The sequence below is a fragment of the Monomorium pharaonis genome, chromosome 6 (genome assembly GCF_013373865.1).
Source record: "Monomorium pharaonis isolate MP-MQ-018 chromosome 6, ASM1337386v2, whole genome shotgun sequence".
Classification (NCBI taxonomy): domain Eukaryota; kingdom Metazoa; phylum Arthropoda; class Insecta; order Hymenoptera; family Formicidae; genus Monomorium; species Monomorium pharaonis.
The window spans coordinates 2,990,054-3,004,210 of NC_050472.1; the positions used below are offsets into that span (position 1 = coordinate 2,990,054).

At 37.7% G+C, this 14,157-nt stretch overlaps 3 protein-coding genes and 4 non-coding genes across 9 annotated transcripts in view; all 7 read right to left on the bottom strand.

Moving 5' to 3' along the window:
* LOC105830770 overlaps positions 1–14,157 on the bottom strand; it is a 115,068-nt gene that overhangs the window by 92,384 nt on the left and 8,527 nt on the right. The window lies entirely within an intron of this gene.
* LOC105830769 (odorant receptor Or1) lies at positions 796–5,207 on the bottom strand. The gene is made up of 6 exons (XM_012670309.3): positions 4,508–5,207; positions 4,015–4,307; positions 2,602–3,224; positions 2,426–2,530; positions 1,909–2,067; positions 796–1,089 (listed from the first exon to the last, which is right to left on the bottom strand). The coding sequence occupies exons 1-6, from the start codon at positions 4,582–4,584 to the stop codon at positions 1,024–1,026; spliced, it is 1,323 nt and encodes a 440-aa protein (XP_012525763.1). The 5' UTR covers positions 4,585–5,207; the 3' UTR covers positions 796–1,023.
* Positions 5,412–5,483, bottom strand: Trnae-cuc. Its single transcript has one exon. It is a non-coding gene; the product is annotated as a tRNA-Glu (tRNA).
* Trnal-caa lies at positions 5,948–6,068 on the bottom strand. Its single transcript has 2 exons — positions 6,031–6,068; positions 5,948–5,992 (listed from the first exon to the last, which is right to left on the bottom strand). It is a non-coding gene; the product is annotated as a tRNA-Leu (tRNA).
* Trnal-caa lies at positions 6,357–6,478 on the bottom strand. Its single transcript has 2 exons — positions 6,441–6,478; positions 6,357–6,401 (listed from the first exon to the last, which is right to left on the bottom strand). It is a non-coding gene; the product is annotated as a tRNA-Leu (tRNA).
* Positions 6,840–6,912, bottom strand: Trnav-cac. The gene has a single exon. It is a non-coding gene; the product is annotated as a tRNA-Val (tRNA).
* Positions 9,742–14,061, bottom strand: LOC105834005 (kinesin-like protein costa). 2 transcript variants are annotated; one of them, XR_004963800.1, is made up of 3 exons: positions 13,775–14,061; positions 10,167–13,617; positions 9,742–9,849 (listed from the first exon to the last, which is right to left on the bottom strand). XR_004963800.1 is itself a non-coding variant. In XM_036288777.1 (2 exons), exon 2 carries the CDS (start codon positions 13,575–13,577, stop codon positions 11,034–11,036), a length of 2,544 nt encoding a protein of 847 aa, XP_036144670.1. In that variant the 5' UTR covers positions 13,578–13,617; positions 13,775–14,061; the 3' UTR covers positions 10,004–11,033. The 2 variants fall into 2 exon arrangements, 1 of the variants encoding a protein (XP_036144670.1); XM_036288777.1 differs by lacking the exon at positions 9,742–9,849 and having other exon boundaries at positions 10,004–13,617.

Genomic DNA, 14,157 nt, shown 5'->3' on the forward strand with positions numbered 1-14,157 from the left:
AATCTGATATTTCACTCCGATGCGTCGCAACCGGCGGCGGTTACGATTGCAATTGGTTGGCCAGGTCGTCGCCTGGTTGTAGCCTGGTTGCACCGGCCCGAGAATAGAAATCCTGTTTTCGGAGGACCCATAATCGTAAAAGCCGTTGCCAACCTGTTCCACGACTCTTACGGTGATTCTAGTACTGACCAGAGCCGGCGGATCAAGATATCCCCATGTTTTCTGTATAACCATTCGCCGATTTGATTTGCCCAAGTGACAATAAACTACAAAGAATTCATCGCCGCTCCTCCGTAACTTATCGCATTATCGCTTTATTATAAATTTGGGACTTATCATATTCTACCTCGATAACGATGGTATTTCGATAAATTGATCGGCTACAACAATTAGCTACGAAAGTGCTGTTATTAATTTGTGCTTAATTATAATATATATATTTTCAGTTTAAGCATATTTTAGTTATTAATTCTAAAATATGCTTTAGTATAATTCTAATTAATAAATTAATATAATTGCATGGAAGAACGATTTTGCTAAAGAATCTAATAATTTAGTTGAATATATTATTTGAAAATAATTTTGTTAGACCATTAAAATAATTATATAAAATGTTTAAACTGATTGTTAAATTCTCTGCAGCATTTTTATACTTAAACTTCGCGCTTAAAATTATTTAATTATTATGTAGCCAGCTAAATTTTTTAATTTTTTAGCAAAACAGTTCTTTTCGCGTGTAAAATAATTTTATCTTTAATTTTTACGGCTTACATCATGCCCCCACTGAAACAGTCGTTTTTTTATTTGTACTTCGACTTTATTCGACAAAGTTCAACAACATACTCCAGACACTTTATACAAACCTCATAACAATAATGGCACCCATTTTGTTCTGGATCATTGACGTACACGTTGTAGTTCGGTTTTCAACCTTATTGCCATCTAATCTCCAATATGCTTTGCAAGGAAATAGTCGACCACAGACGTTGTTCTACGGTAACTAGAGCCGAAGGGTTGTCAGATTCACTGATCGTCTTCCAAGTGCATGGTGCTCAACAGAGCGAAGAAGGAGTACGAGCCTTTCAGGATCTATACGAAAAATTCACGATAAATCATCGATCGATCTTCCATGATTCAATCGCGAGCGATAAACAACATAATTCGCGAGCGCATCGAAAAAAATCTACTGGAAAATCTGTGCAACAATTAATCAAAACATTACTTGAGCTCCAAATTATTTGAATCACATATCGTAGGTGTAATAATTCAAGTCACTTCATACACGGGAAAATCTTTAGAACGAGCCAGTGCTCGGCCATTAAGACTTCGTACCTCGATGGTGTCTCTAGGCATTTTGTTGCATCAGACAATTGCGCGACCATCGATTTAATATGCGGTTGTTCGCGAAGGATGGGCGGAGAACATGGTTCGCCTCTCTGCAAGTGCTAGAGGTGCGTTTTGCTCTTTGTGTTTTCTCTCAACTCTTATGAAAAGTATCATCCACATCCGGCATACCTTTTTCATCTCGATGTGCTTATGACTATCGGCATCAGCTTGCCACGGGCGAAAAGAAGCGGAATCGGCGCGCTTATGGAATGGCAAAAAATGCGTCGATACGAAAATAATTAACTTTCTGATGAAACTTTCTGAATTATCTAACTCGCGTGAATTATATTTTTGCCAGCATTTCGTTGAGTCGAATCTCGTTGGAAAGTTCGCGAGATCGTGAGAGAAATACGCTCCTATAAATTCAATCTTGCTTACCGAGTGCTGTCCTTTAATTTCGTTTTAATTACTACCATCTCACTTAATACTTTTCCATCGCGCGTTTACCAGAAGTACCACATGGTATTCAACCGGTTCGAGGATACGATAGATTGGCGTTGCATTTTTTAAAGATGCACTCACCGAGGTATACGTCTCCATGGATAAGGCGAAGAATACACCTGCTTTCAGCTTCACCGCTTTCTTCGAAAATATTAGAGACAGTATTAATAAACGACCAGTTTTGGCGGAAAGCTCTTCATCCCATTTCGAAAGCCATTGGTTTTGCGTCAACAATGCGCTCTGTAAAATTGTAAATCCAGCGTAATACGGAAATTCGCTTTAATTACTATATTATCCAGTTATAAATCCAATTAATATTGCCTTAATTATAGGTTCTAATTTTTTGTACATTGTATTAAATAAATTAAGTAAACACGGCTTTTTTAAATTAGCAGTATATAATTAAGTATAGATGGAAATAAAAGTGTCTCGTATAATGTTTCTATCTTTAATATCGTATCGAATTCGGAATGTAATTTCGAAATTGCATATCAGATGTTAAAAAAAAAAAAATCATGTCACGTGACTTCAAGTAACGGTAAATTACTAAATAGTGCTATTAGAGTAAAGCGAGTATTGCTGCGGAACGTGATCGCACCTGGTACAATACTTCGTTTCCTATCCAACAGAAATAGAAGAGCTGCGAAAGGGCCGCCATCAAGTATACCATAAACTTGAGGATGTTGCTGTTCTGGCCTATAACCTGCTCGAAACAAAGCGAGGCTCTGATCACGATCTGATCGTAACTTGGCACTTTGACTTATCACGACTTACCAAGACAGCTTGGAAGCCGGTTAGGCAAATCATTGAGGTGCTCGAGACTATCTGAACGAACATCCCGGCGCTGAAGATCTTGTTGAAGTCGCATATTACGGCGAGCAGGCGTTGATGATTGCGGATGGATCGCCCGAACCGCACGCTGAAGTCGCCACGGCGAATCGCGTCCGGAACATAATTATCCTTTCCGCAGTTGGCCTCAAACGTAAGAGATACTTCGTAACAAACGTTTCTACTGGTGGTACCTGAATTGTCTCGCTTATCGATACCGTTTGGCGTCGCGTCGTGCTGGCGGTCGTTGCCACAGTTCTTAAAATGCGTGTTTAAGATCTCGAGCTGCACGAGAAACAGATTGCATAGATTGGTGAGAAGGCTGTCTATCCCGATGATGGCGGTCAAGCCGACGGAGACGGTACAAGCCTCGACGAAGAAGCCGATCCCGTGCCACGGATACACGGTCGTATTGAAGGGGTACCGCGCTCTGATTGGAAGCTCCCCATCCTCCACGGGCACGACGAACAGCAGAGAGATCACGAGGAAGAAGGCCAAGGTGCTAAACCCGTAGAAGGTCACGCGGGAGATCAGCAGATATTTGTCCACGATTTCGCCTTCGTCGCCAACTGATCAAATAAATAATTTAAAATCATAATCATAAATATCAGTCGACCATAATCGCGTCTGGCAATTGAGAACAGAAAAGCTTCGGATTAAGAAGCAGCGATTCGAGAGGAAATCAATCAATATACTTTTCACAGTCAATATATAATATTGGCATCTTTGCGTCTTACGGCACGTTTCGCAACGCGATATTACAATTAGCGAAACTTGATATGGGATTTCAAAGAAACGTCACGTGTCGCGGATGCATGTATCAGGTGTGATTATGCAAACTGCCGAGTAATTCTGCGTGAATGAGTCGCGTAGATCCTTAATCGCGTGTCAAGGGGAGATACGTCGCGAGGTCTGAGCAGAGACCGGCGGGAAAAATTCTTCGAGTGGTCCTGAATTAACGGAGAAGTCGATGAGCTACGATGGCCCTTTCGCAGTGTCCCTTTCGACGTGCGAGTCGCTCATTAAAACATAAAATTACGCGCCGTCCTGTCACCGTGTTTGCTTAACAGAGGCTATACATATTTATATGACTTGACATATAAAGCCATTTACATGATATTTCACTCTTCCACAGAGATTAAAACAATTAAATATTTGATTAAAAACGGCTATAAATGGTAACATAGATATGTCAACAAATAGATATAAAAATGATATCGCCGATGGTAAAATTAGGCAATACCTAAAATAACTAAATAACATTTTGTCTAAAAATGATCGATAATTCTTGGATTCTTTTGTTACATCAATCTTGCACATTTTAATGTTAATCACATGAATGTTGATAATTTTACTTACTGGGAAACTTGCAGAGTCGATTGCAGCCGTCAATAGTTTCATGGAGCAATCGTACGATCTGCTCACGGCGAGTTTGGAAGATCATCACCTTGAAGAATACGACGACGATCCCGGCGAAGATGCAGCCGTCGTCCGTGACGATCGACAGGTCGTCGAAACTCAAGCAAATATCAGCGAATAGAGTCACCATAAAGACAAGTATGACCGCTAGGATAAATTTGTTGTACACGTGATACAGATATCTCAGAAACCTAGATGAATTCGAGTCGAATTCGGCCCATAAGCCAATATACCTGCGTAAAATTGTTATAAGAGAAAAAGATGATATAGTACAGGAAAATTAATTTAAATCGACTCGGGAATTGCGCAAATGGTGTGCGCAGATACGAGTGTACATTTATAAAATGTAACGAGATGCAATACAATCTTCTGAGATGATAAATGAATCAGTCAAGTCACGCCCACGCGCGATAAGATCTACAGCAGTTCTCACTTTAGATAGGTAAGATGTAGAGCGCTCAACTTCCGGAACTGTTCCAAACTGCGGCCAGTCGTCGTTCCCCGTGTCATCCCTGCTACTCCGTTTCGTGTCCACGGCGACGATAAAGGACGCGCTGCGTATAGGGCATGGGAGGTCACCTGCGTCGCGTGGGTGCGATTCCTCGAGCGACGTATTGTCTACATCAAAGTACTCATTATCGAGGGTCGTTTGAATCCATTCTCCCCCGGGTTGCGCTAAAGAAAATTGCTCATGATAAACCGGGCGCAGATTGTACTGCTGTCCTTTTTTCCTCGAATTATAGACACTCGCTCTTTGCGGCGTTTCTTCCACCACGCCAATAATTTAAGTAAATGGCGGTAATTACAATGCCGCTGCAATCCCGCGATTCGTTTCATTCCCAAGCGTCTGGTACTTTATCTGGTATAAGAGACCAATATAGAAACAATTTATCAAACTGCTCATTCACAAGCGGTATAAAACGATCTGTCGTTTTCCACTTATGGAGAGTCGATTCGATTGAAAATTTAACAATGTGTGTTTTGCTATAAGACGATTCCATTACCGCAGTACTGTCAGTTGTTTTACGATTGTAACGACATCGTGATTTATTGTTGATGCTAGAACGAGAAAAAATTGTTGAGAAATTTTTATAATTAAACAATTATTATTGAGACTTAGATATCAAGGTAATTAACTTTTTAAATTTGTTTTTAAATGCTTTAACTTTTGCTCTGATATATTTACTTTTATTTATTGTTAATTATTTTTGTTTTTATATATTTTCTTATTTGTTTTTTTATTTAATTTGCTATTATATAATTATAAAATTGAATAAAAATTAAAGAATAATTATGGAGTTGCAATGTGGGTATTAAAAAATAATTTGACAAAAAATTTCCGGTACCGGGAATCGAACCCGAGCCTCCTGGGTGAGAGCCAGGTATCCTAGCCACTAGACCATACCGGATCACGGAAGATGGGGCATCTTTCTTCTATCTTACAAAATGGTTAGCTATTGCATATTATTACAATAAATTTATATATAATTCATATTTTTATATATTATTTATACCTTTAAACATGGTACCATAGTTAGATAACTATAATGATATCTCACAGCAATCATGTAAAAATTCTCTTGGAAACTGTTAGTAATAAATGGAAAATTATTCTTATATTTTATATTCACAAATATAAAAGTAATATTATAAATAATTATAACAGTAGTTACTATACTGCACACAATAACCACGTAAATAATGAAAAAAAAAAAGTTTTTTAAAAAGTAAAAAATATATCCGGTGCCGAGATTCGAACCAGGAAAGTTCAAATAACGTATGGTTTGCGGTGCTTCGAGCGTTATAATTATTAATTTCTGATACAAAAATAAAACTAAGTAATTACAAAGCTTATAACAATAGACAAAAAATTTGTCAGAAGTGGGATTCGAACCCACGCCCTCAGAGAGGACCAGAAAGCCCAGAAACCCGGTATTGAACCGAGAAGGCGTGAACCTTGAGTCTGGCGCCTTAGACCGCTCGGCCATCCTGACAATTGACGAGAAGTCTCTTAATAATGCAGATGAAACGCACATGCTAAAATACACATGTTAAATTTATTTAAAGTAGAGTACATACAAATAAATATCATAAAATGTTTGACAAAATGTGTACACAAATAAATTATATTTGCCATAAATTTCATAAAATAATCTTTCATTTACAAAATATATGGGATTAAAGTTCTGTATTGAGAAAAAATTTGTATAAGCTTGTAAATAATTTAATTAATTATTTTCCATTGTATTGTTCATTTACGGCGTTTTTTCAAGCAAAAAATATGTCAGAAGTGGGATTCGAACCCACGCCCTCAGAGAGGACCAGAAAGCCCGGAAAACTCGGTCTTGAACCAAGAAGGTATGAACCTTGAGTCTGGCGCCTTAGACCGCTCGGCCATCCTGACAATTGAACTCGTCTTCCCTCAGATGAGTATTCAGTACTTTATATGTATTTATATTATTTATTAATATCCGCACTCAGATTATAAATTAATAATTTTTTTTATTATACATGTGTGTGTGTGTGTATGTGTCGTTTTATAGATACGCATTAAAAATATAAATAGTTTTGTTATTTTTCCAAATTATATAACTTACAAATATTATATATATATATATATATATATATAAAACATAAGTTTGATTTAATAAATACAATAAAAATCAATTTAAATTTGTACTTATTTATTATATAAATTTAAATTAATGAATACGTCAATTTTTAAATAAAAAAATTAAATCGTAATTGCAAAAAAAAAAAACAACTGTTTCCGCCCGGGATCGAACCGGGGACCTTGTGCGTGTGAAGCACACGTGATAACCACTACACTACGGAAACCTACGGGAAACGTTGTTCTTGATAGGAAACATCTAGTGTAGTTTCTATAAGTTTTCCAATAATGTAAAATTTTATCGATATGATATTATTTTTTTAATAAGATTTTATAATATTATCGCATATATTATACCAAATTTTTATATATAGAAAAGTCTATAACTCTCCAAATATAATTTAAATATTTTTCTCTCATATTATTCAAATGTATTATGTCAGGAATTAAATATAATTTATGGAAAATTAATATGTTAAACTCTTTATAATCGATAATTAATAACATCTAGATTGCTGGGAATAATAAATAATAATAATACATATAATTTACATAGAATTTATAGATTAATAAAGAATACACAGAAAAAAATGCAATATAGCTAATAACATATGTGATTGCGGGCTGCCAACTACATAAAATACTCAATACAATATTTACTATTAATGCAAGTACAATGTTGATACTGTGATAGCATATATTATTATATTGAGTATATCTGTAATTGGCAGCCCGCGATAACATATCTTATTGAATATATTACTTTTTTTTCAGTGGATGTTAATAAATAAATTTGAGCACAATAAAGTTTACAACCATAAAGACGCTGTAATTTTTAGAAATACAAGATAGCACAGCAATTTAAAGAAATGCAGTGCTGTTATATCCGCAAATAAATCCGTGGGATTCAACACGAGGGAGGCATGGTCGGCACGTCAAAGATATTTCAGTATCCTTTGAATTGTAAATTCTGCATGACATTAAATCGAGATTGTTCACCGTCGCTTCGACGGATCTGTGGAATTCGTACGGCATTTCTCTCTCGATTTTCGTCATGGTACAGAGATTTGCAGTCTCGGACAATGATATCGCGTTACGATAACGATTAAATCGCGGATCATATCTCTCGGATGTAGTCTGACGTGGTACCTGCATAGGTATGGCTCATTGATCGCCGTTACGTTTCTCACGTTTTCTCGTTTAACATTTTATCAACGGCAGCTAATACTACACGTTAGTACTTGAATCTGCAGTAGGCACGAACGAAAGCACTTTTAACAAAAATCTGTAATAATCAATTAGAATTTTTATATTAAAAAATATGTGCCCACATAAATTTTCATACAGTAATCACAAAGGAATGTGTTTTATGTATCAACTTTTATGTCATGTAAGTAATAATTAGCCTACGTGAATCTCGTCGCAAAGTAGCGATTCGTGCGCGTGCAAAAGCCGCAAAGAACGTTAATTTCTCCTCTATTATTCTGAAATTTCACTCCAGGTGCAACGATTGTCTCTCCCCTGCGCCCTTTTCTCGAAACTCATTTAATATGACTCTTCTGCGAAGCACCTTCCCCGCGGCTGATTTTGGTCAAAGAGAAAAAGAGGACTTGTTTAAGAATTACTTATTTAAGAATTTAAATTACGTATAATAGGTATCCGATAATCTCGCTAAAGAAATCAAATATCTAATATTCAATGTATTTGAGTGTAACTATAAAGTACGCATATCGTTCAATAACAGCTGAAAAAAATCGTATAACTTCAATATATATAATATATTTAAACATTTCTCGAAAATACATATTTCTCTATAAAAAATAACTCCGCATCGATATAATTTAATTAACAGCAGCTGGTCGTGCAGCCGTTGAGTCACAAATTTATCGCCAGAATCAGGACTTTAGGAGCGCAAGAGAAAAAAGAAGCCGAGAAAATATATATAAGCATAGAAAGTCAGTGGACGACTTGTTCCTATAAAAACATTTGGATTACGGTACAGGCTTTTATTTATTAAATACGAAAGAATTCGGCCCACGTGCTTCCTCGTAAATTAAGAACGATGCGGAAGTGAAATGCGGGTCGCACCTTGTAAAAGTCATTACTTCTCGTGAGATGAAATTGATCGGGATGCATCGAAAATTACTATTGTCCGGTGCTGCAGCAAACCCGTGTCTCCGATTTCCCCGAAATCTGTATCGACCTGCTGCAGCATTCGAGCATCGTAACGGTGCCAAGGCACTACGGTTGGTCGCGGATCAGTGCGCAGTCATCAAGTACCAAACTCCGCGTCGTCGAGATTACGCGCATCTTCAAGATAACCAACGCGGCAACCAATTCGTGGGTATCGTACCGTGAAATACATACCTCTCGCCACTTAGCGGGCGAGAATTTGGGACGACGATGCTGATACCGATAACGTTGTGCAACGCACGCGCATTTGCACAGGCTCGTTCGAATGCGGTGGTACGACTCCGTCACCCTTGGCGGATATTGATGATGCGGATGCCCATTTATATTCCCATTTATTCACCGCTTCGACTCCGATAACACCTTGAAACGCTTTATAATCACGGACAGGTATAACGCGAAACTTACCGTGCTCGGTCACGGATTGACACGGATTTGACGTTTCTTTAACGAAAATTTGATAAGAGAAGTAATTTTATTTTAATTTTCATTGATTGAATAGCAACATCCATCTCTCTCGCAATGTCCAATATTCGAATAAAAAAAAACATTCGTATATAGTTGTATTACCAAAAGGTCATGTGATAGGATTTATTCCGATTTAGAAAGTTAAACGTATAAATCTATTTCATCCTCGGTCACGTAGGCCGCACTCAACCTGTGAAAAGCGCTTTTTAGATAATTTAATCTACGAAAGCCAACTTTCAAGTATATGTAAGAGAAAAATGTAATTTTGCAACAAACTCTTGCTTACAGATTATCAACATGCCCTGGGGATAATCTATTGGTAGAAAGCTAAAAAGAAGTTACATAATATATTTCATTTATTTACAAAATTACAATAAATTATATGTCAGAAATGGACCGATTCTATCTTAATCAAGCCAGTGTCATGGTAATGTCGAATCATCATGATGCTAAATAACAGTATTCTACGCCTAACTCATGTTAACTCTCGTTTAACTCTCGCTTAGCTGAAAAAATCAAACATTTTTTATAATACAAAAAATTTTAATTATATTTTACATATATATATATATATATATATAAATCTATATTATATAAAATTATATTCACATTATATAAATTTCGAAACGTAACGTAATAAAATACAAAAATAAATTCATATATATATAAATTCATCATATATTTTTATATGTTTACTAGCATAATGTCGATAGTGCGAGAGTTAGTAATACAGAGATCAATCATTTTTTTCAAATATATTTGAAATATACGAACAATACTAATTAGCCGCAAGTAATCGCGGAAATGCGAGAAATATGCGTACTTTTCTTGATGTATTCAGGAAATACGACTGAGCAGTCCATTGTGTTGCATAAATCCTAACATATCCTAATCAGGCTCATAACTATTAATCGCTACATTTTTTAATAGCTCAATTTTAACGATGTAATTTCCTGACTACATCCGTCGTCATCCAAAAGCCACCTGCTTGTGAAATTTAAGAGAATATACACAGCTTAATGTATAACAATTGAGCATCACTATACACGAGGCTCGCAGCAAACCTCTAAGCTTTCCTGTCGCATAAACCAGAACGAAGCGATCATATCTTATTATTTCGTCAAGATGACACTTGCTACATCAATTGCTGAAATAATAACATGTTACGAGTGGCATGCAAATACGCTCTCGAGCGCGAACGAGGATTTCCGTAGATATTACATCTAGATGTTAAATTATATAACCTTGGAACTATGCCCTGTAATAAATACAATATGAGTAAATTGCATGCAGTTAAATTCATATCCAAGAATACGTCTCTTAATGAGTACACTTATCGTCAAACTTATTTTCAATTTGCCTAATAAACAAAAGTACTGAATATATCTATAAAATATCAATATACACATATATATATATTCTATAAAAATACAGAAGAGGTAATTGCTTGACGCAGAGAAACCATTATCACATTACAATCTATGTAAGATCTAGAAGAGACTATATATTTTTAAAAAAACTTAATTTTTTATACAGTCCATCGTAAATACCTGCGACGAGGTATTGCGCGGAAACGTGACATATAAAACGAGTAAGTAATCTCCTCTTATAAATAAAAGATTTATAATAAAAGATTCAAATCATTTATAAATATATAATAAAAACTAAAGCTGGTACTCCTTAAAATACCTCATTTTTTCCTTTTGTCGCAATCAGTCGTCTTTTGAATTATCAGTTTATTTCGCTGCCTCGTTACTTTGGTCGTCGACCGAGTACTCGGCGTGATCTGTTTCAATTCCTGCTGCAGAATTCTGCACGGAGGACTAGCTGCACGCGGTGGCGTCGTGCCCTTCAGAAGAGCCTCTACATCCGCCAGCCGTTTCTTCAACGCTCGGTTCTCCTTCTTGAACCTAACGAGTTCGGAATCCTTATCCAATCGTTCGTAACCGGAGCTGCTCGTCTCCTCCGCAAAGTGCCTGAACACGTGATGCAGCTTGTCCTCATACTGCCGCTGCAGTAAGATCATTCGCTTCTCGGCTTCCATCAGCCGCCAATCCTGATTCGCAATGTGGGCCTCGAGTTCAGTTATCTGAACTTCCAAACTCTTCGAGCTCTCCTTCAAGTCGATCACCTTGCGGAAGTATTTCATAAATAATGTAATTATTTCGCCATGAGAGAGTTTCTTCAAGCGCTCCGTCAGCATTCTCTCGCCCTTCTCGCGCTGTGACTGATTCTCATCGAAGTCCTTTCGTCCGCAAATCATCTCGTTCTTGTGCTCGATCATCGCGTCGATAGCCTCGATAGTCTCACCGCATTCTAGCAGTTTACGTTCCTCGACTGTCGTCAGAGTTCGTTCCTTTTGAAACTTCTCGTCTAAATCGCATTTCTCATCCACCAAACAGTCTCGAGTGCGCCTCAAATTTCTAATCTCATGCCGTAACGCTTCCTTCTCGTCCATATCCGCGGTTCTCTCCAGATCCATAGATTTCTCTTTCAGAACGTGATCCAAATGAGATATCCTTGCGCTAACATCTAACAAGTTCTTCATCTTGTCCGAACAATCAGTTTTAGATTTCGTGTTGTGTTTCTCATCTTCGCTCTCCGATTGCATTTCCTTCAACTTGGACGCAGTTAAATTGTACTTTTCTTCGAGTTCGCGAATCTTCTGTTGATCTTTGGCCAGTTCGTCCTCCAATTGCTTCTTACGTTCCTCTTCTCTCTTTAATTGTCGCTTTAATTTGTCCATTTGCTTCTTCGACGTATTTAACGAGGCTTCCAATTCCAAAACTTTCTTCGCGGAATCACCCGCTATTTGCTTTATCATATCTATATCCATCATTCGTTTCTCATAATGTATCGCTATATTTTTCATCAATTCGATTTCTTTCTTGTGTGTCTTTTCATCAAGATCCTTGTATAGAGATGCATTTTCCGCTTGTGCCAATTGTGTTCTCGTGTTGTAATATTCCTCTTCCAGTTTACTGCGCTTACGTTGAAACTTCTGCTTCGCATTGGAGCGTGTATCGGAATTCTTTATCATATCCGCTATGAAACGTTGCTTAATTTTAATTGTCGTCTGCAGTTCTTCGATACGTTTGTGGGCACCATCTAAATTTGATTGAATTTTCTTCACCTGCGTTTGTTTCGCCTCGTTATTCAGTGTTAGAGCCTTCAACTCCTTGATGGGTTCGGATATTTCTGTGTTCTTGAGGGCATCGAGCAACAGATCGGGTGAATTATCATTTTGTATCGCGACGAAATTGTCGTTAACGACATTATCATTGATGTTTACTTCCGACTCGCGATTATCCAACGCGTACGGATTGTTATATTCCAAGATACGATTTTCAAAGATTTGATTTTGGCAAGGTTTCAGGCTATCGTTAAAAGCTAATACTTCATTGCACATATCCGAACCAGGTAACATTGAGTTTCGCCTGGAATTTGGATTTCTTATCGGTATTGGACGAGACACCGGTACATAATTATTATTTACGGATCTCCCTACCGGCGATATAATCTCAATGTTCGCCTCTCTGAAATCATCCTTTGTAGAATCGACAATTCTATCCGTCTCTATCTTAAACTTGTTCATGCATTCATCCAACTTCTCTAGAAAATCTGGATTTTCCGAACTCACGTCGCTTTGATCGTCATCTTCCTCCTCGTCATCTTCCTCCTCGTCGTCGTCCTCGTCATCATCAACTTCGGATAATTCGCTCTCCGAACTGGAGGCGCAATTGAGCTTAAGTTTTGTTTGATTTGCAGATTCGTCCGTTTTTTCATCGGTCTCGGTCACTTCCTCAATGCGTTCTAGTGAACGTCTGGCATTTTCTGTATATCCTTGCAAACTAGTGCTCTCATCACTGGCTATACATTCCTCGTACTCCTGCTTCATGCACAGCCATTGTTCAATCTGATCCTGATCAGTGTGCGGCAAGACATTACTCGTCATGAGCTTTGTAAACAAACCTTCCGCATTGGAAACTAACTTGGACCACTGAGACGCCGCAAACTCCAATCTAAATAGATCTGCGCTAGAACCACGTTCACCAGACGTAGCAGGCGTCATTGTGTCATGTGCCTCCTCGCCAGCTTGCTCAGTCTCCTCCTCGGTTAACTGATGACGCTCGTGATCATGATCTTGGTAGGATGGCATTGTGTCAATGTATGGCGCACAGCAATGATGACTTAATATCGGCTGATGTTGAACCCATGGACTGTAATGCATCATTTTACAAGCCTCGTCCGCTCGAATACGAGCCAATATGCACCTACAAATGTCATTTCCGTTCTGTCATTCGTCTTAATTAGATGCAACCATAGCAGCATGTAAAAGTTATCCTACATTAAGCTATTCGCTCCAACAAAATGTTAGATTATATAAAAATGAGATCCAACGAAATAATAGTACTTAAAGAGAGTACTTACAAGTGAGATATCTAACCTATCGGAATTTCCCATGTTTCAGAACCATGCTGCAGAATTCTTTGTCTCGCGAAAGAGTCGCAACGCATATTACGTTCTAATGTGTCTCGTGATTACGTGAATAAAAGTCACAGTTTAGCGATCGTGCGATTATGTGTCTCGTCTTCATGGCAAGCGAGCTTGCTTTTAGCAGGTTCGACGGAAATCAATGTCAATATTGTCAATTAACGTCGACGAAAAATCTTATACAGCGCCAATATACGAAGTTGCGTATACGTTAGGATCACACTCCGCAGCTGCATTACTCCGCAGTTGAATCTCTTGACTCTTGAACTCGAAACGAGTTCACTAGCGCCTCTTTGTGTACAAAATGTGTACCATTATGT

Excerpts from the sequence above, each read along its gene's own strand:
- LOC105834005 (XM_036288777.1), bottom strand. The coding sequence starts at position 13,577 with ATGATGCATTACAGTCCATGGGTTCAACATCAGCCGATATTAAGTCAT.
- LOC105830769 (XM_012670309.3), bottom strand. The coding sequence starts at position 4,584 with ATGACACGGGGAACGACGACTGGCCGCAGTTTGGAACAGTTCCGGAAG. Across the intron at positions 3,225-4,014 it reads TCGACTCTGCAAGTTTCCCA|TTGGCGACGAAGGCGAAATC; the intron begins GTAAGTAAAATT and ends TTATTTGATCAG. Across the intron at positions 2,068-2,425 it reads GAAACGAAGTATTGTACCAG|AGCGCATTGTTGACGCAAAA; the intron begins GTGCGATCACGT and ends ACAATTTTACAG.